Source organism: Manacus candei, unplaced genomic scaffold (assembly GCF_025592945.1).
Source record: "Manacus candei isolate 608988 ecotype Guabito, Panama unplaced genomic scaffold, ASM2559294v1 h1tg000057l, whole genome shotgun sequence".
Lineage (NCBI taxonomy): Eukaryota > Metazoa > Chordata > Aves > Passeriformes > Pipridae > Manacus > Manacus candei.
This window is the reverse complement of record NW_026138105.1, coordinates 731,763-751,855: the sequence shown is the minus strand read 5'-3', so window position 1 is coordinate 751,855 and position 20,093 is coordinate 731,763. Positions and strand designations below refer to the sequence as shown.

Genomic DNA, 20,093 nt, shown 5'->3' with positions numbered 1-20,093 from the left:
ACTTGGTAGCTTTTGAAATGCCCTTGACCTTGTGCTTGAGAGGTCATGAGCTCCTTCTGTCCCAGTTTGTCACCTGGTCCTTTGTGCAGATGTGGCTGGGTGTGACAGCTGCATCTGTGGTTCCAATTCACACATCTGCCCAGAGGAATTGGGTCAGGCATGGGGCACATGTGAAGTGTGACTTGATGCCCATTTTTTCTCTCCTGGAATTGCTTGATGATACAAAAAATTACCTTAAAATTCAGTTTCTTGCCTTTCTCGATCGTCTCTAGAAAGCTGGACTTTCTTGCAGGTGAGTATCCATACTAGCACCAGAATGGAGAAGCACAGTCACATTCCTGGAACCTGAAGTGAATCCATGCCTAGTGTTGCCATAAGGTCAGGTTACTGTTGCTTTTGCATGGTATACACTTCTCCGTGCTGTTTTTATCTCAAGAATGGAAAAAAACAACTGGACTTGAGCTGGCAGTCTGAGCTTCCCTAGGATTGTTAATACAGCTATGGAGCCTGACAGATAATTCTGGCATGGCTAAACCAACACTTCTGAGTACTTGGTACTGCAGTGTTACCTGCGTGACTCTAGGGGGGTTAATTTGTGATAAGGAAATTTTGTTTTAAATTGAAGCCGTTTTAGTGAAGGCGGTGCATTTTTAGCTTAATGACTAGAAAAATTGTTTTGCAGTCTTGATCACTGCAGGTGGTACCTCTGGCTTTGGATTTCAAACAGGAGGGGAGTACCAGGGGTTTCCTGCAGAATTCATACTGTGAGAAGAAGGTTAGTGCAGACTTACAACCTAAGCTACACTTGAGGAAGTATTTGCCTCCCTTAAACCTACCACAGGTATTAAACTGCCTTGGTTTTACTTACGCTGATCATGGAGTAGGTCAGACTTGAAGGAGAACTGCTCCTCTGTGTAAAACAGAGCTTCATGGAAAACTGTTCCTCTAGTAAAATACACACCACACTCCTCAAAAGAAGCATTGAGCTCAGAGCTCAGCAGATTGAAAGATACATATGTGTATTTCCAGTATCTCTCTCTGTGGTAACAAGATGTTGACAATTACTTTTTTTTTGCACAGGCATATACAAGTAAACCTTTGTTTCTAAAACTGACCCCCAGTGCCTGACCCCTGAGGATATCTTGGCCTTGGAGTGGCTGTGGGCACCCCAGCCTTGGTCAGCACTGCAGAACGATGTCTCTTAACAACTACACTCAGCTTTCTGAGATGAGGTTGCTGTGACAATGGTCATGTTTGATTGAAGTCCTCTTTACACATGAATTGCAGGGAGGGACCGGATTGGATTTAACCAGCTTGCTTGAAACTCCTTTAAATATCAGTATTTCTTGTGTTACTGGAGCCACATTCGCTGTCTTCCTTGGCTGTGCAAAAGACAAACAGCCCCTTAGTGTGCAAAGGAAGCAGGGGTTCCTTGGCATGACTTGTGTCCTTTTGGATGTGTTTCCTCTGGGAAGCCAGTAGGATTTTGGTAGTGCCATATCCTGAGCCAGCACAGTTAAGTGAAAGGCTTGTCAAAATGCTGTAGAGAATTTGCCGGCAAAACCCAAACACCCTCAGCATTCCAGCTCTATCAGCACAATTTTTTTCTGGGAGTGGAACACTCTGGGGCTAATGTGTGTTTGTGAGCACAAGTGGTATTATTCCTGACATCTGTTCGGGGTTTTAAAATTGGATTTTGATAAATTTCATAGAAGGGTAAAAGGCTAGCAGACTTGTATGCTGACTGCCTTTTGCTTTGTCTGCAGCAGTAGCAATAGTCAAGGACAAAACCATCTGGAGTTGCTCATATCTCAGTTTTTAACCTGATCCTGGAGCCAGCTTTCTGGTGACATGCTTCAGAACTGGGCTACCTGCCTTTTTTTTTATTTCTAATTTTTTGCATCAATGTAAGTTTGTCCTTAAAAAGACAAAAGAGAAACATGCCTTCTCATCAAATATGGGGGGCAAGATTGACAAAACCCTAGTGTCCTGTAGCAAATTGTGAAGGAGAAACCAACACTACTGTAAAAAAAAAAAAAAAGCATCCCATCTTGTATTTTGGTTTTCGACATAAATGAAGTTTCATCCTTTAATCTTAGAATCACAAACTGGTTTGGGTTGGAGGGACTTTAAAGATCATCTTGTTCCACTCCCCTGCTATGGGCAGGGGCATCTTCCATCCTCATCCAACCTGATCTTGGACACTTCCAGGGATGGAACATCCACAACCATTGTTCGATTCACTTTTTATTTGCTTCTACATCATGAAGAGCATGGAACAGTATGTTGTCTTGCTGTAAGGAAGAACACAACTTCTTTGATTGACGCTAAAGTGTCACCTTGCAATATCATGCTTGGAGTAGAGCTGAGTGGCTGGAGTAGGTGACGCTGCTTTTTTCTACTATAACATTTCTACCTCTACATTTTGTGGGTTTAGAGTCCATTTACAACTGGGAGATTACTCTGTCCCTAACCCAGATTGTAACTGTCTTTGGATGAGCAGTGGGGATGAGCATTTACAACATGATTCTTTGATTTATTATTCACACATGGAATAACTTGAACTATTTCCGATTCCTACTTGAGTCTAGTTCAGGTTGGCACTGTAACGTCCACAAAGCAATTTCATACCATCAAAGAGCAAAAGCTGGGAAAGTAGGAACTTGGCTCAGGAAATCCCAACAATTAAGCTGAGCTGCTGTTTGGAATGTCCTTGAAAGGTGGTGCAGATGTTATGACAGTTAAAGATGCGTCAAAGTGGTTGAGGGTAGAGTTCGTGCTACACCATCAGCAGCTCTTTGCTGTGTCCTTGGCGCTTTGTAAGGGCTGTTTAAAGTGAACAGGAACATGGTACTTTGAAAGGTGAGAAGCAAAGCTAACACAAACCAAAAAGCTAACTAAAACTAACACACGTTGCTGTGTGTAGTGGCAGCAGTTCAGGCATTTTAACTATGTGTACTTGGAATCATAACAATCTCTGTCACACTGTGATCAGCCCTTTCCCCCCTTTTCTTTTGTGGTTAGGTAGAAGGGATCAAATGGCAAAATGCAGGCTCTTAACTCTCATGGCTTCTTCACACATTACTATTTTGCCAAATGTGTGTGTAGATGCCAGAGGGGAAGTTTCAGCTGTTCCATAATCCAATTAAAAATGGCAATAAATAAGCTGCTCTGAAGTGGCTCATAAACTTCCGCCCTTTTAGCAATGTCTGTCACCGCCAGGGCTAAGTTGGATGCACATACGTGTGTTTCTGTACAGGAAGGAATGGAGCACAGCAGCTGGTATGATCCGTACCACTGAAAAAATGCTGACCATAGGAAGATAGCTCGTGCATGACTCAGGATGTACTTCACAACAGCTTGTACTCCTACTCAAATTTTGGACTTGAATCTGTGTGATTCTCTGACTCGAGGGCAATATCCTTTTCCTCTTATTCACAGAAGGCGAGTTCTGCAGGCTCGTCTGATTTAGAGTATCTGCAGTACTCTTTTTACTCATTTTAAAAGCAAAAGCTTAATTGTTACTCCAATGTTTTACCTTTGGGTAAGAACTGAGTACAGTGATTTCAGTCCAAAATACTGAAAATAGTGGAGGGAAAGATCTGCAGGTGACACCAGGATTGGAGGTAACTGGAAGATGCAGCCTGTGCTGTCATGTAGATGGAGTTGTAGGGGGAATTACTTATGTAATTTTTTTACTGGTGTGTGCAGCGCCTGGAATAGGATTATACTGTACACGTGAATAAGAAGTTGGTGCTGTTAAGTCAGCAGGTGGTAAATAGATCACAGCTCACCTGCTTGGTGTGGCCACAGCACACAGCTGCACTCGGGCAAACTACTGGGTGAAAGCAATGCTTCCCCTAGAATTGAGTACAGTGCCAAATGCTTTCCCTGCACAGCGTTTGTGTTCCTGATTCTGCTTAGCATCAACACAAGAGGAAAATAATACAGCAGGTCGTGATCACAGTGGAACAACAGGGATGCTGTACAATTAACCTGGGGGGTAATGGTGGGGTCCAACAGCATCTCCTGTTCTGCTCAACTCTGGTACAAGCACAGAGTAAGTGCTGACAGTAACTGGGGAGACACAAGAAAACTTCTGAGAGTGCCTCTCCACTTACCTGCCTGGATCTATTTGCTGACAATTAAAACTAATTGGTCTGTGACTGAAAGTATAATCCACCATTTGCCACAATTTAGGTGTCACCTGTGTATGTGTGACAGCCCAGACCAGAATAGGTTTGTTCTCCCAACACTACATCACCCTGGAAAGCATGAAACTGAGGCACAGGATTGCAGTGACCTGTCCACTGGGAATAAAAGCTGTGGATGGCAGCAACTTCCTATTGCTTCATGTTTTATGAGGTCTCTATCAGGCTTTTGGTTGAAATGAGCTTGGGACATGACTGTGGCTGAGGACAGGAGTGACAGGCACTAGCATGTCTGGATGCTGCTATCCCATAAATAGCAGAATGCATGGGGACGAATCCTGACCAAACAAATCCTGGAGCAGCACAGCCCTGCTACACTCTGCACACATTGGGTCTAGTGGGATTAAGGGCATAGCGGAGTTGAATAATACAGGTCAGAACACGTTAAATAAGAAAAGCATTATGAAGAGCTAAATTTAAGGAAACAAAAATTCATAGTAGAATAACTCAAGCTGGAAGGGACCCATGAGTACCATTGCATCCAATACCAAGCCCTGCTCCTGGCAGGACCACTTAGAACTAAACCATAGGACTACGAGCATTGTCCGGACAGCTCTGGCAGGCCTGTTACTTCCTTCCTGATTTGCAGGATCTATTGCTTTTTAAGAGTCTTTGACTTAATATTCTTAATTTATTAAAAATTTAGGATACAGAACTCAAGGTGACAAAGAACTGGCAGATACACTAAAACAGAGGGTGTGTTCCTGCAATCTCCCAAGCAAGGAGGAACACTCTGTGCCCCAGGTTCAGAACAGCCAGAGCTGGACATTGGGGTGAGCAGGCAGCTGCCTCTCCCTAGCCCATCCAACATGCATCGAGGGCTGTTCTCAGCAGCTTATTGTACATTTTTGGCCTCTGTGCTTCCAGCCTTGGTTCCTTCCACTCATGCTTTCTGCAGGTAAGAGAGATAGACATTGTGTGTCTGAAGGCGCACACCTTGTGTGGCCACAGAATACCAAAGAGTGGGCAGGATAAGCTGCTCTGAGTTTTGACAAGAGCCCTTTGGAAACACTACTGTGCATTGTGCCTATCCTGCATTTCCACTACAGAACTAATTCAAGTGATTCTTTTCCTTCCCAGGTATCTTGAGGATGTCAGGTTAATGTTCTCTGGTTACTCTTTGGGCCTGTGGTAGGAGAGCTGGGGAGGGCAGGCATCCCCCACATCGATGCCAATTAGGGCCTGGGGAACTGATTTGGCCTCAAGGGTCTCTGGGCTGCTGAGGAGAACATGTTCCCATTGGTGATGTCCAATTGCTATCTGAGGGGCATTTGGTTAATCACAGAATCTTAGAAGGGTTTGGGTTGGAAGGGACCTTACAGACCAGGTTGCTCCAAGCCCTGTCCAACTCAGCCTCGGACACTTCCAGGGATGGAGCAGCTACAGCTTCTCCAGGCAACCTTTGCCGGGGCCTCACTACCCTCACAGGGACTAATTTCTTCCCAGTATCCCATCTAACCCTTCCCTCTGGCAGTGGGAAGCCATTCCCCCTCGTCCTGTCCCTCCAGGCCCTTGTCCAAAGTCCCTCTCGAGCTCTCTTGGAACTCTTTTAGACACTGGAAGGTGCTCTGAGGTCTCCCAGAGCCTTCTCTGGGCTGAAGACCTCCAGCTCTCTCCCAACCTTCGTTTCCATAGACGAAGGGCTTCAATCCAAGCAGCACCTTGTTGCTCTCAGCCCCCTGTCCCGTCTAACAGCGTTGCCATGACGACTCCCCCCCTTTCCCCGCATCCCCCCGAAAAGCTGCGGCGGGGCCGAGCACGGCCCTGCGGATGCGGCCCCGCGCGTTTCCACGGCGACGGCGCGGGCTGAGCCGCCCCCTCCCCGCGCTCCCCGCGCACACTCGGACCGGCCCCGCGCCCCTCCCGCTCCGCGCCCCCCGCACCCCGGGCCAGGCCGGGCCGGGCAGCGCCGCCGGGGCTCGGAGCAGCGTCCGGCCGGGGGCAGGTAAGAAGCGCGGCCGGGTACCACCGGCCCGGGCTCGCTGCATCCCCGCCCGGCATCGCCGCATCCCGGTTCCCGCACGGGCGAGGCCCCGGCCCGGCGAGCGGGCCCGGGGACGGCGGGGATGGACGCTCCGGCATCCTCTGTGCCCGCGGCGGCGGGGCCGGAGCCGGGGTGGAGCGGCGCGGAGGGGCCGGAGCTGGACCGTGACACCGTGTGCAGCGCAGTGTATTTGCCCAGGGCCGCCGCCCCCGGGGTATCTCACAGGAACATTACCGTGCTTATCTCCCCGGATCAGGCTCGGGTCCCGCCGGCTGCCTGCGCCCAGCTTGGGCTGCAGCTGCGAGGCGCTGCCCAGCCCTCTCCACAGAGACAGGGAACCGCACTGTGCTTCCCTGGCTTTCCCAAGGGATCCTCTCTGGGACACACGGAGGTTGGAAGCCCCTTTCAGTCTGGACGCTTGACCATGTTGCTTCAGGTGTTTCTCAAACACTGTGAGCTGGTGCTGTCCCGGAGCCTGGAGGTGACACCGCTGCAGCCCTGGATAGGGTCCTGCAGTGTGGAGGGCTTAGGTTCAGCCTGGCAGGCAGTGCATAGCCCAGGCTATGGAGACAGTGCTCCTCGTGGGCTAGGAAAAGGTTGTGGATTTATTTCTTTACTAGTTATAAAAGAAGATAAAAGATGAGACATTTAGAAATATTTCAGGATCAGGTATCCATCACCTTTTGATGTTTCTGCGTACCTATAAGTGTAACTTGTGGAAGAATATCCCTAACTATGCAGGGCTGGATGCTGCAGCAGGGCTGGTGCTATCAGGGGTTAGTGGAAGGTAGGTGTGGGTGTCCCTGTTGTGCCTCTCAGGGGTAGCTGGGCCAGGGGTCTGCACCCAGCTGGAGCTGCCCAGGCTTCATACTGCCTTCTGGCCTCAGTATTGAGCTTGGATGGTGTCACCCTGAGCCCCTTGGAGTGGCACAGGAGATCACTGTAACTGCTCATTCTCCCCACCTGTGGCTCTGCGTGGATCCACAGGCCCAAAAGCTAATCCTGGTGGCGGTGACACTCCTGGGACAGCAGGTGAAAACTCAGCCTGAGTGGCTCTGCTTTGTCAGCTGTGTCTGAAGCTAAAACTTGCTGCTTTATTGCCCTTCTCCCTCTGATCTCCATTTTCACAGAATCTGTTTGCTATTTTGAAATGTGCAGCATGATTGGGCTTTTACTGCGCAGAAGAACATTTCATCTGGTTTTGAAATGTTGATAAATTCCACGGCCCATTCCAAACCCCACCATGCTGCAGCAGAACACAGGAGCAGTACTTTGTGCCCCTGGTTTGTTCCAGAGGAGACGTTGCCTCCTGGCTTTGAAGTAGCAGTCAGATTGGGAAGGGAAGAGGTAGGATTGTCTTTCTCCACTGGGACACCTGCCTGTGCGAAGGGTGTTCCTGAGTTTGTCTGTGTGTATATAAAGCAAATACTTTCTACAGTGCTGTTAGCCTCCTAAACACCTGCCCTGGGCAATACCAGAAGACAGGGGAAGATCCAAGGGAACAGCTCCCAGCCTGGCTGGTCTCTGCAGTGCTTGCATGTTTAGCGTGATCTCAGCTGGTGGTCTTTCTTAAAGGCTCAATTTTGCCACTGGAGGTAATTAATAATCATACCTCAGCTGATGGTAAGGATGGGAAAGTTCTCTGCTATGACTGAGGAGATTTCTGAAAAAAATTCACAGAATCACAGGCTGGGTGAGGTTGGAGGCACTTCTGGAGGTCACCTTGCCCAGTCCCTGCTCCCTCAGGGCCACCGAGAGCCAGCTGCCCAGGATGTGCCCAGGTGGCTTTCGAGTCTCTCCACAGATGGAGACTCCACCACCTCCCTGAGCACCTGCACCAGTGCTCAGCCACCCTCACAGTGGAAAAGTGTGTCCTGATGCTCAGAGGGCCCCTCCTGTGTGTCAGTTCGTGCCCATGGTCCCTGGGTCTGTCCCTGGGCACTGCTGAGCAGAGCCTGGCCCCGTCCTTTCTGCACCCTCCCTCCGGGTATTTATCCACACAGATGAGATCCCCTGAGCCTGCTCTGCTCCGGGCTGGGCAGTCCCAGCTCTCTCAGCCTCTCCTCATGGCAGAGGTGCTCCAGTCCCTCCATCACCTTCATGGCCCTGTGCTGGACTCTCTCCAGTCTGTCCCAGTCTTTTGTACTGGGCAGCCCAGCTCTGGGCCCAGCACTCCAGGGGTGGCCTCAGCAGTGCAGAGCAGAGGGGAAGGGTCTCCAGCCTCCAGCAGGAGGCTGTGACACTGCTCCCACTGCAGTCCAGTACACTATCCTCCTCCTTTGCTGCAGGAGCACATTGCTGGCTCATAGGCATCCTGTATCCCCCAGGATTCCCATGGCCTTTCCTGCCAGCTGACTCCCAGCATGTGCCAGTGCAGGCTTCAGAAGTATTTAAAAATTCAAGAAACCACAAAGCCAATACATGTTAATATTGTTTGAATTATTATTAAGCCAATCTTGTGATGAAAAGAAACACCTCTTTTGAGCAGATTGTGCTTTATAAGGCACTGACGGGGCTGCGCAGCAGCTCTGTGCTGGAAGCTGCTTTTCTTCATGCTCTTCTGTGGCCTGTTGCATGTAGCGTCTCCCTCCTCTCCAAACAGTGGATCATTCCCTGGCTTTGACATGGTTTTGGGAGAGGGTGGGTGTGGGACCATGGCAGAGCTGGAGGCTCGTGTGTACATGTGTTACTCACGTGTATAGCAGCCATAGAAGTCCTTTCCAAGCCCCTGGGTTGCTTGCCCAATGTCCTTGGCTGTCCCTCAGCAGAAGGCAGAAGGGGTGGGTGTGTGGAGACCTTGTGGAATGAATGGCTGGCTGGCTGGCTGGGGTGTGGGGCTCACCTGCACCCTCTGTAACACATGTGGAGTTACACCCAATACAAGATAAAATGGGGAATTTGGGGACTCACTGTTAAGGCCAAAATAGCTGTAGCTCCACAGTTACTCTTTAAAAGCTGGCTGGTGGGATTTTTGAAGACTGCAAAGTGTTGGCCTGATCCGGTCTTGTCCAGGTGAGCAGAGTTTTATCAGACGTCACTGGGGCATGTGTAAGCCAAAAGCTTTTTAAGATCCCAGATAAAATAAATAAATAAATAAATAAATAAATAAATAAATAAATAAATAAATAAATTAATTAATTAATTAATTAATTAATAAATCTTTTGTTCATTGTCTAGAGCAACCAGCAGAAAGAGTTATAGAATATCCTGAGCACAAGGATCATCGAGTTGAACCTCTGGCCCTGCAAATGACTCCCCGACAATCCCACCATGTCCCTGAGAGTGTTGTCCAAACACTCCTTGAGCTTTGGAAGCCTTGGGGCTGTGACCACTGCCCTGGAGAGCCTGTTCCAGTGCCTGACCACCTAGGGGCCAATTAGGAAAGGGGAAGAATCTTTTCCTAATATCCAAGGGAACGTGTTAGTTTGGTTTGCTAATTATTGTGCTAATTTGCAGGATTCCATCCCGGTAGGTTTTCAAGACTGGGCTGGATAAAGCCCTGAACAACCTGGTCTGATCATATAGCTGACCCTGCTGGGAGCAGAAGCTTGAATTAGAGACCTCCTCTGGTTCCTGAATTGCCCTGTGGTAATATAGGTCATTCCAGGGCTTGCAGCAGATCTCTTGAAGTGATCTCTGGGGCAGTGGTACCTGCCTGTGCTCTGGCTCCAAGGGCTGAAGCCACCAGACTTGTCTCAGCTGTGAACAACCTCTCCATGACACCTTTTCTGCTCTCAGGAGCAGGGTTATCCAAAGAGATGTGTACCAGTGCCTTTCTCCTTCTGTGACAGTGATGCTAAGACAGATCATAGTTGTGGGTGATCCCCCGTACAGATACTTGTTCTTTTCTCCCTTTTCCCATATGTAGTGTTCCTGACCTGGGATGCTTCACAACAGGTGAGATTTTTATACCAGGCTTTAAAAACTGTGAGCTGCAAACAATATCTCCAATCCTGATTCACATTCCTGCAGGTGGGGATGGAGCTCTGCAGCCCCAGCCATCGTGTCATGCCCACACCTGACCTACCAGCAAGGGTCTAGTGCTCTGGCCAGAGGTGCCCAGGAAAGCATGGGCACCACTGCTGAGGGGCAGATAAGAGGAACAGGAGGGACAGTTTGTGGTAGAATGATTAAGGTTGGAGAACACCTCTAAGATCACTGAGTCCAACTGTAGAGCAAGGCCATGGACTGGATGGGCTTCTCTGCCTCCCTCAGGCCGCTTGGAGGGCTCCTGACCCTCTGAGCTGGGATGCCCAGCCGTGGTGCAGTGCTGGGACTTGCCCTTTGGTGCAGTGAGGCCTTTTCCAGGAGGTTGTTGGAGGATGGATTGTCTGTAGTTTAAGTCCTAAATCTCCGTTGTTTAGTTCTTCCACTTTAAGGCATAGCACCCAGTCTATAATCCAGATTCATTCTGTTCATTCATATGCCAAACTCATAAGGCCTGGGAGAACCAGTCCTGACAGCATTGGTACAGCCCCACAAGGGTTTGAAGAGTGTTGAAAACGTGATGATTACTGCAGGGCACTTCCTGTGCAAGTATTTGCTATTGTGTCATAGGTTTCTGGATGGAGATGAGTTGGAGCATTGTCCAATCTGAGCACTGGATCTAGTTATTTTTCTTCCTTTCTAGGCATTTCTGGTACCAATTTCTGTTTAAGTTAAAAAAAACAGCCAACAGCTCACACAAAATGAGGAGTTGTCCTTGAAACTTTTAACTCAAGTGACGAATAAAGGATTGATTGGATTTGAGTGCTTAAGAAAGCAGATAGATTCCTAGTGGGTATTAGGAAGCACCAGAACAGGTTGGCTGCCAAATTCATTTTGGCTTTCAGTTGGAATCTGGTGTCCAGCTGAGTTGCTCAGTTTCTTCAGGTCTTCTGACACTTAACAGTGCTTTCCTGTGCCAGAAGGGCCTGGAAGGTCTATGCTGTCTGTCAGCTGAGCATCAAGTGTTTGTGGTCACAAACCTGACAGCACCGGGAGAGAGAAGACGAAGTAGATCTTTACCCTCTGGTTGTGACACCTTTATCCTAATGTCTCAGGTTTTAAAATTCCAGACTTAACCCCACGTCAGCAAAGTGATTATCTTGTTTTCCACATGGCTGTCTTCCCTTTCTAAATGAAATTGCATCAAAAGGAACCAAGAAATGGCCATGGTCCCCTCCGTAGCCCTCTGTAGCCTCATAGCAGCCCTTGCCTCCATCCTGGCAACAAGGGCTTTGAAGAAGGTGTGGGAAACAGGGCAGGTCCAAAATCCTTCCCTCACTCAGCATCCTCAGACTTCAGGAGTCTCTAGGACACCTGGGCCATCATTTTCAGTAGGCATGGAGAGGTCTGCCTTTCCTGAGCACATCTGGGGATGCTGCTGGGGTTTTGCCTGGCCACGCATGTCCGTTGCATTGTTCACTAGGGCAGCTCCGAGAGCCCTCCCTCGCCAGGGTGCCCTGGGCACCAGGAGGCAAAACTGCCCCTCTCTTGGGCTTGCAGGCAGGCCCTGGTCTGGGGACATCCTGGTGCAGGTACCATCCTGCCAGCTGGGACACAGCAGGGCCAGCTGCTCCCCAGGGACAGGGAATCAAGGAAGGCAGCTGGAGAGGCACTGTGGCCATGTCCCTTGGAGCTCAGGCAAGGCCTGAGATCAAGCCAGGATTCCAGCCAGGAGGTCAGTCCCACTGCTGCCAGACCTGCTGGAGACTGCGCTGCTGCAACTTGGAGTCCCTGGGCCCATGGGTGGGGGTCCCAGGGGAGCCTGATCACAGCCAGTAAGACTCAATAGTGCCCTCAGGGCCTTGACACTTTGCCCACTCCTTGAAATTCATGGCTTAAGAGGTCGAACATCACCAGTCCTGTGAGAAACTGCATGCAGAAGGCATCAAGTTCCCCTGACTCGCCCCTGTTTCCCCCATCAAATCCTGGCACTTGTGAAATTCTTTCTTGCAGGCAGTTAAAAGATCAAGGGTGACACTCCAACAGGAGAGCTGGAAGGGAAACTTCATGGACCTCTGCCTGCTCCAGGGTAGCATTTGCCAGCCCTCAGTCACAGTCTGCACTGGAGTAGTGTAGGCACCTGGAGGAGCCAGGAGCATCTTGTGGACCTGCCGTCCTCATACCATCTTATGGTGGTGCCAGGTAAGAAAAAACCCTTGGCATTTGCAGGGTCTGAGGTGGGATCTCACAACAGGGGCTTTACTGGGTCATGTTGATGCCAGCTGTGACCTTCGAGTTGTTCTGTGTTGGGTCGCATGGACCTTTAATACATCTTGAAGGGATTTATGCTGGGAGATGGTGGAAAGGGAGAGACCTATCTCTGCAGTCACTTTCTCACTCCTTTGTTGTGTTTGTACTGGTACCCAACTTGATTTCTTTCCTGCAGTGCCTCGCTGTGTGCCCAGGCAAGGTGATGGACAGCAGGGCAGAGATGGAGGTGGTGAGGAGCACGAAGGGCAATGCTGCTGGGGAGGTCAGCGTTCATGTGGTCACCACCGAGAGCACTGTGCAGAGCACCCACCTGCCAACCACTGCCTTCATCATACCAGGTATGTGGAACAGTCCTCTCTAACTGGTGTCTCCCCAGCCTTCTCCCCACGCACTGATACCTCACACTCCTTGTGTGTCTGTGCTCCTCCCAAATCTTGGGAGGCAAAGCTGTGCTGCTGTTGCCATTTTAAAGGTTCTCCGCATCACTTGGATGGTTTGTGGTAAATCAAAACTTCTTGAGTTTTAAGCCAAAGCCCTGATATCTGGAGCCCTGTGCCAGAGCAGCACAATGTGCTGGGTCCCTGCTCTGCAGGGCTGTGGGCTCCTGGGCTGCTGCAATATCATAGAATCACAGAATACCTCAAGCTGGAAGGGACCCATAAGGATCAAGTCCAACTCCCTTGTCCGGGCTGGACCACCTAGAACTAAACCATAAGGCTGTTGTCCACTGGCAACAGTGGAGATGGACGCTCCCTGAGCTCTGGTAGCCTTGCTGCTGTGACCACTTCCCTGGTGAGCCTGTTCCAGGGACCAACCACTCTCTGGGTGAGGAACCTTTTCCTAATATCCCATCTGAACTTCTCGTGATGCACCTGCATTCCACCTCCTTGTGTCCCATCACTGGCCCCAGAGAGAGGAGCTCAGCCCCTGCCTGCGCTGCCCCCTGTGAGGAAGGTGCAGACTGCGATGGGGTCAGCCCTCGGCTTCTCTTCTCTGAACTCAATGGGCCAAGTGGCCTCAGCTGCTCCTCCTAAGTCCTGCCCTCAAACCCTTTCCCTATCCTGGTCCCCTTCCTCTGGACACACTTGAACCCTCTGATGTCCTTCATGAGCTGAGGTGCCCAAACTGCCCCCAGGACCTGAGGTGAAGCTGCCCCAGAGCAGAGCAGAGCAGAGCGGGACAGACCCCCCCTCATCCAGCCAGTGATGCTGGGCCTGATGCCCCCCAGGACAGGGCTGGCCCTTGGGGCTGCCATGGCACTGCTAGCTCCCACTGGGGCTCATCCCTCTGTTCCTACATATAACTGGATTACCCCATCCCAGGTGCAGAATCCAACTGTTACTCTTGTTAGATTTCATACACTTTGTGATTGCCCAGCTCTCTGGTCCATCCAGTTCTCTCTGTTAGGCCTCTCAACCCTTGAGCAAGTCCACAGCTCCTCCTAACTTAGTGTCATCAATAAACTTAATGTACATTTGATTCCTGCATACACATAATTTATAAAAACATTAAAGAGCACCGGCCCTAAACCAGTGCCCTGGGGAACCCCACTGGTGATGGCCGCCAGTCTGTAAGTTTCTGAGCCCAACCATCAGCCAATTGTTCACCCAACATATGACGGACTAGTTGAGCTCTGTGCTGGACACTTTGTCCAGAAGGATACTGTGAGAGACAGTATCAAAAGCTTTGCTAAAATACTAAAAAACCACATCTGTTGGCTTTCTCCTTGGTCAGCTTGTGAACCTGTGTTGACTGTGACTGACAACTGTTGCCTCTCCAGTGTTTTCCAGTAACTCTGAGAATAACCTTCTCCATAGTTTTATCAGGCCCTGTAGTGAGACTGACAGGCCTGTAATTTCCAGGGTCATCCTTCTTACCCTTCTTGAAAATTGGGACCATTTTCAGCCCAGCTGACAGGTGTCTTTCAGGAGGTATGTGAGCAAAGCATGGATGTGTGTTAGATGAGATCAGGGGTGTTCTTCAGAAGCAGATCTTCCAGGTTTTCCTGCTGCTGGTGCCTCAGTTCTCACTGCACTGAGACCCTGATCTACACAGCGTGTTCCTTTGAAATGTAACTAAACTGGAAGTTTTAAACTAAAGTTGCAGTCTAGGAGCTCACCAGGACATTCCTGCTACATCAGAGCATTCTGATCACAGAAAAAGGCCGAGATCAAGCTGAAGTAGAACCCCTTGAATGTGGATAGTGTTGGTGCCACCCCCCACCATAAGCCATTGCTGGCTGCAGATTTTTTGGGTCACTCTGACTGCTTGTGGCCCACAGCACAGCCCTTGGCTGGGAGACCATGTCCTCTGTGATTTTGTGCTTCCTTTGAGCCTTGTTTGCACTAGCAAAGTGTTCTGTGTATGCCTCTGGTTGTTTGTCTCCTTTCTTCCCTTCTCAAGCAAATGCCACTACCATCAGCCTTCCCACGAGCACCTTAGAAATCCAGCGATTCCCCCGGGAACCACAGAGAAGCACAGGGGCCGAGAGGCCAGAGAGGGGAACAGGGAATGAACCGATCACAGCTACTGTCATTCCCCAGATCAGCGGGGTGCAGACTTGCAGCACAGTCCGTGTGCTGGAGTGGAAAGATGGGGTGGCTACTTTGCCTGGGAGTAACCTGCGGGTAAGTTCAGCCCTGGGCACTGTGTTTGTCCCCTCTACCACTCCCTGCAGCTCCTTGACCTTGTAAGTCCCCCAGCCTGTGCCAGGTGGGCACCACCAGGATGGGACGTGGCCCCTGACAGTACCTGCACCCCTACTGGAGGATCCCTCAGCTATTCTGGCTCTTCTTGTGCCCCATCCCTATGCCCCTCCTATCCTGGGAGCTTAGCAGAGCTCGCACATGGTGCTTGGGGGCTGCAGCAGGTCTTCACAGGGAGGCACAGTGGTGCTACGTGCTATGCAGGACATCTTTCCTTTCCAAGCTGTGCCATGGAGCCGGCTCTCACCCAGCTCCTGCACTCACCTTGGAAGCAGCACTCAGCAGGCAAAGGGTGCCTTCAGGGATACCCCTCAGTGCATGGCATAGCTTGCAGAAAATGCACCCGTTTCTCAGCTGCTTCTCAGCCTCAGGGCACTGCATCCTCCAGTCATCCACCTGCCAGTTCCAAACATCCTCCAGCTATTCTGCCAGCTGGTCACCCTAGTGCCCACAGTGTGTCCAGCACAGGCTGCAGGCAGGGGCACCATCACAGGAGACTGGGGTGCTGTACTCATCTCTGTCCTCGAAGAGCTGTCCTCTTGTTGGACACACTGATGACCAAACCATGTCCCTCATTCTCAGAGCTCAGCTGCACCCACAAGCTATCGAGTTACATTTCTGTTCTCCTTGTTAACTCTTCTTCTTTGTTTTTTTGGTTCAACGATATAGTTTCGAATAAATGAGTATGGGACACTGAAGGTGGTGAGTGCTGATAAGATACCTCCAGTGGAAGCCCTAAAGGAGGGTCACACAGAGAAAGATGGGGACTCAGAGGTGGCACCCACCAGCAGAGACAATCTTACTGTGGCTAATGGTAAGGGCACCATGGTGGCACTTGAGGGGTGGGTACCACCATCCAGCACATGCTGTCTGCTGTGGTCCCTGAGTGAGGCAAATGTCTCCTGCTTCTGCTCTCCTTCCTTTGCTACACCTCGTGCCTCACTGCTGCTCCTCTCTCCTCCCAGATGTGCCGGAGCAGAGCAAGCTGCCCACAGCAGAAAGCATGTGCCACTGCGATACCTGTGGCCGGAGACACGTGTGGGATGGGGCCCGGGAAGGCAGGGGCTTCTGCAGCGAGCACTGTCACCAGCAGTTCAAAGAGAGGTAAAGGAAGGGGAGTCTGCACCATGCAGAGCCATATCCATCCATCTGCCCTCCCTCCCTTGGGCCGTGTGCTCCAGCAAGGGATGTGAGCACGTCTGCCTCTAGGGGATCCCTCTTGTTCCCCTCATTCCTGTAGGCAGAGTGCCCTGGCTGCAGAGTGAGGGGATGAAGACTTGACGCAGGGGAAGCATGCAGGAAACACAGGAGCCAGATTTTCTCCTGGCCAGTTTGTGGCCTCATAAACACGTATCTACTGGAGCAGGGCTGCTGCAGGAGCTTGCTGCAGTGGGTGCTTCCAGGCTGAGCAGCAGTGGGAGGCATGGGTCACGGGGGCATTCCCAGCCACTCTGCTGACCAATGTGTGACTCCTGGGACTCGATTTCCAGCATCTCTGTGTGATTCTGGTGCAGCTTAGAGCCTTGTTACAAAACTAGACCCCTTTTGATCCAACCCTGTGTTCAGACTGATTTCTGACACCCAAGTGTGTGAGGATAACTGTGACCTGTCCCTGGTTCTAACGCTTGCTAACTTGTGTGCTGAGGAGTGCGTACATTAGTCAGGAGAGCATGTGTGAGTAAGAAACGGGTGGACAGTGATTCTCCAGCAGCCCCTACCTTACCAATACCCCAGCCAGTGTCACGTGCTATGCCACAGTGCTTTACCCTCCCTTCCTCTGTGCAGGTCTGTCATCGTGGAAAACTCTGCCAGCAGCACCAATGCCACTGAAATCCTCAAACCGGTGAAGAAAAGAAAGAGGAAGGACTATCAGAGCCCTTCAGAGGAAGAATATGAATCTGAGCAAATGGTAGGATGAGGGCAGGGAGGGCGTGTGTGCAGATATGCCAATGTCAAGTGGGGGCCATAGGTCACCCCATGTACACTGTGAGTGTGCACAGTTCTCATCAATGCTTTTTGGGGTGTGTCAGCTGTAGGTAAAGGGGTAACCCACTGGCTCTTAAGGCCAAAAAGACTTGAATGTGTGGAGCATCGGGGCTTCTAACACTGGACTGGCTGTTTGGCTTGTCTACCATGGGCTGGGCAGTGCTAGACATGTCCAGGCTGGGCTGTAGCTATCGAGCACTCTTAGCTGCTCTTTTGAGTCTGGACCACCAAAGCAAGTGTTGAAGTAAGGGATTGTCTGTCTGTGTGCTGTGTGTCCTGGAAAGGAGAGACTTTGACAAGGCGAGGAAGGTCTGCTTGCCAGCCCTGACTATAGCGGGTCCATTCCAGGTGTGATTGTTACCGCTGAGCACCAAAATCCCCTACACCCTCCCATCATCAGATTCCCTGGCAGCCCATTTCTGGATCTAGCATTGATCAAATCAGGGACATCATGGAGGCACAGTAAGGCCCTTGGCACCGGTGTGTGCCCAAGGCACCGTGTACAACACGCAACCTAAATCTCTGTGCAGACCTGGGTTTTTGTTTTGTCTGTTCTCACGTCTAGGAGGAAAAGCAGGAAGAGAGGAAAAACTCTGTGGGAGACTCTGCTATGAGCAATCTGGAGGCTGAGGCGTGGAATGGGAGCCAGCACGGTATGGAGGGCCAGATGGGCGGTGGGGTCAGCGCTCCCACCATGGCTGGGGGATCCCACTGTGGGTCTAGACCATTTTGGTGCTCCAGCAGAGTCAAACACCCAGTGCAATGCACTGGTACATGTTCCTGAAGGCTTGTGAGCCCCTCTGCTTGCTTGATCCTGCTCTCTCTGTCTCTTTCCATTTCTCTCCTTTCCTCTCTTTCTCTCTGTGGGAAGGGTGCACCCCTACAGATATGGCTATGTTGGCTTCAGGCACTGGCCGGTGCTGTACAGTACCGTCCCTCCCCTCAGGAGCTAAATTTGTTCCTGACTCGTGGATACCGTGTTTGCTCCCAGAGACACTATGCTGAGCAATAAGAGGACTCTGCACCATGTGTGGCTTTGCCCTCCCGTGGGATCAGGGCATCCCTCATGTCATCAGGAGCTCACAAGTTTGGGAGCTGCTCCTGTAGATGTGGTGCCACTGAAGCCATGTGATTTGGGGTTGTCTTATCTTGTGGGGATCTATTCCTGGATTGTATCAGAGATCTCAAAAGCAGAGCTGTCGACAGGGAGGAGGCAAGCTGAGGGAGGCAGTGTTTGCTTGGTTGTTGTTTTGCCTGCAGTGTGATGGGGGTGAGGGGGAAGGAAAACTTGGGGAAATAATGAAAATAAATATTTATGGGAAACCTTTTGTCTTTGAGTAGTGAAAGGTCATATTCAAAATAATTTTAAAATGAAAATGGTCTAGCTTCATAGTCTTCTCCATAGCCATGTGCAGGCACAGTGGCAGGGGCCAGGTGTCATTAATCCCTGACGTAACACTGAGTTAACCACTGTTTAAAAGGAATCTCATACGGCTCGTCTTCTGAGCCCAGAGCATGTAACTTCTCTGCTGCATACAAGTAAGTAGTGCTGCATACAAGTAAGCAGTGCTGAGCCTTGTTATTTCAGCATTTTATTTTCTCTTATTTTAGAAGGACATCAGCAAAGAAATGCTTCAGTGCAACATTGTCAGTGTATGCTCTGTCTCCTGGTGTATTTGTCGTTCTCCAAAGTGCAAAGCTTGTACTCACAGATTCCCCAGCCATGCCTAGCACTTTTTCTATGTCCTAAAGAATACTAAAGGTGTTTATCGCTCTGAAATATCAGCGAAGCACCTAGGTTAGTCACTTTGCTCACTGAAGCTCAGCTTTAATTTCTTCCATAAATTTTTATTTTTTCCATCTCCACTTCCCCTATGTGCAAGGGAGGAATGGGTTTAGTCTGCTTTTTCTGGGCATTTCTGGCCTGTCCTACATGAGGCTGTGTGCCGTGGCTGACCTGTAGCTGTGATTTCCTCAGTGCTGGAATAGGCATGGCGCTCCTGGAGTCCCTTCAGGTGCTACAAAATAGGGAGAGAAAGTGGCTAGAGAGCAAGAAACTTGGGTTATGTCTCGTGCCTCTGCCGAGGCCTTTGTGACCTTCTCAAAGGCATGAAGGGTCACCTCCATGCCTGTGGAGTCTGTCTTCTTTCTGGGTAAATGCATTTCTAGGGCATCAGGGTGGCCCTGATGTGTCAGGTTGTTGTGTCAGAGCAGAGGACAGCAGAGCTGGCAGATGAGCCTGCTGCTGGTTTGACTGGCTGGGAGCCGTTTGCAACTGGGAATGATTCCCAGGTCTCTGCATGGATCCTGCTGGTTGTCCCAAATCCATCAGTGCTGTGGGCATATCAAATGTATTGGCTGGAGGAGGACCTGGTTGCAAAGGTGTCCTGATGCTTTGCCCAGGATGGCTAGTCCCTCAGGCTCCTTAAAATCATAAAATAATGAAATGGTTTGGGCTGGAAGGGATCTTGAAGCTCATCTCATTTCAACCTCCCTGCCGTGGGCAGGGGCACCTTCCACTAGACCAGGTGCCTTACTAGGACATGGTACAGTGACAGAGGACATTCAGGGCATGGAGACTCCTGGTTCTGTCCTTCCTTGCACACTGGCCAAGTTTGCTGGAGAAGAGGTGGTGATAGGATGGTGCTGAGCTTCGCAGGGATGCAGGACTGTGTGTGAGAGCGGGATGGCCCCAGCGGGACCCACCCGCCCTCGGCACTGCCTGGAGGCAGCCAGGCTGGGGCTGGAGCAGCCTCTCAGCAGCGTTTGTGTGCGTTTGTGCTGCGCTCAGGTGCCAGTGAGGAGAAGAAAGAAGGCTGGTCTTGGGCGTCCTACTTGGAGGAGCAGAAAGCTGTCGCTGCCCCTTTAGATCTCTTCCAGGATGTGAGTTGGGATTTTCCTGTCTTTTTCCCTCTTTCATCTTCTCTGTTCTTTCCCTTCCCCTCCACCCCCCCACCTCCTCCTTCTCCTCTCTTTTTTGCTTTGGTATTTTGTGGGATTGGGCAATAT

The 20,093-nt window shown here is 50.5% G+C and overlaps 1 protein-coding gene across 2 annotated transcripts in view; it reads left to right on the top strand.

The window, feature by feature from the left end:
• The first annotated feature begins 32 nt into the window (after positions 1-32).
• L3MBTL1 (L3MBTL histone methyl-lysine binding protein 1) overlaps positions 33-20,093 on the top strand; it is a 36,933-nt gene continuing 16,872 nt past the window's right edge. For both annotated transcript variants that reach the window (XM_051803262.1, XM_051803261.1), the window contains exons 1-10: positions 33-6,156; positions 10,064-10,092; positions 12,136-12,324; positions 12,569-12,731; positions 14,797-15,020; positions 15,768-15,912; positions 16,064-16,202; positions 16,884-17,007; positions 17,650-17,737; positions 19,876-19,967. In XM_051803262.1, the coding sequence (XP_051659222.1) occupies positions 12,596-12,731; positions 14,797-15,020; positions 15,768-15,912; positions 16,064-16,202; positions 16,884-17,007; positions 17,650-17,737; positions 19,876-19,967 (948 nt within the window). In that variant the 5' untranslated portion in view covers positions 33-6,156; positions 10,064-10,092; positions 12,136-12,324; positions 12,569-12,595. The remainder of the gene's footprint in view (positions 6,157-10,063; positions 10,093-12,135; positions 12,325-12,568; positions 12,732-14,796; positions 15,021-15,767; positions 15,913-16,063; positions 16,203-16,883; positions 17,008-17,649; positions 17,738-19,875; positions 19,968-20,093) is intronic.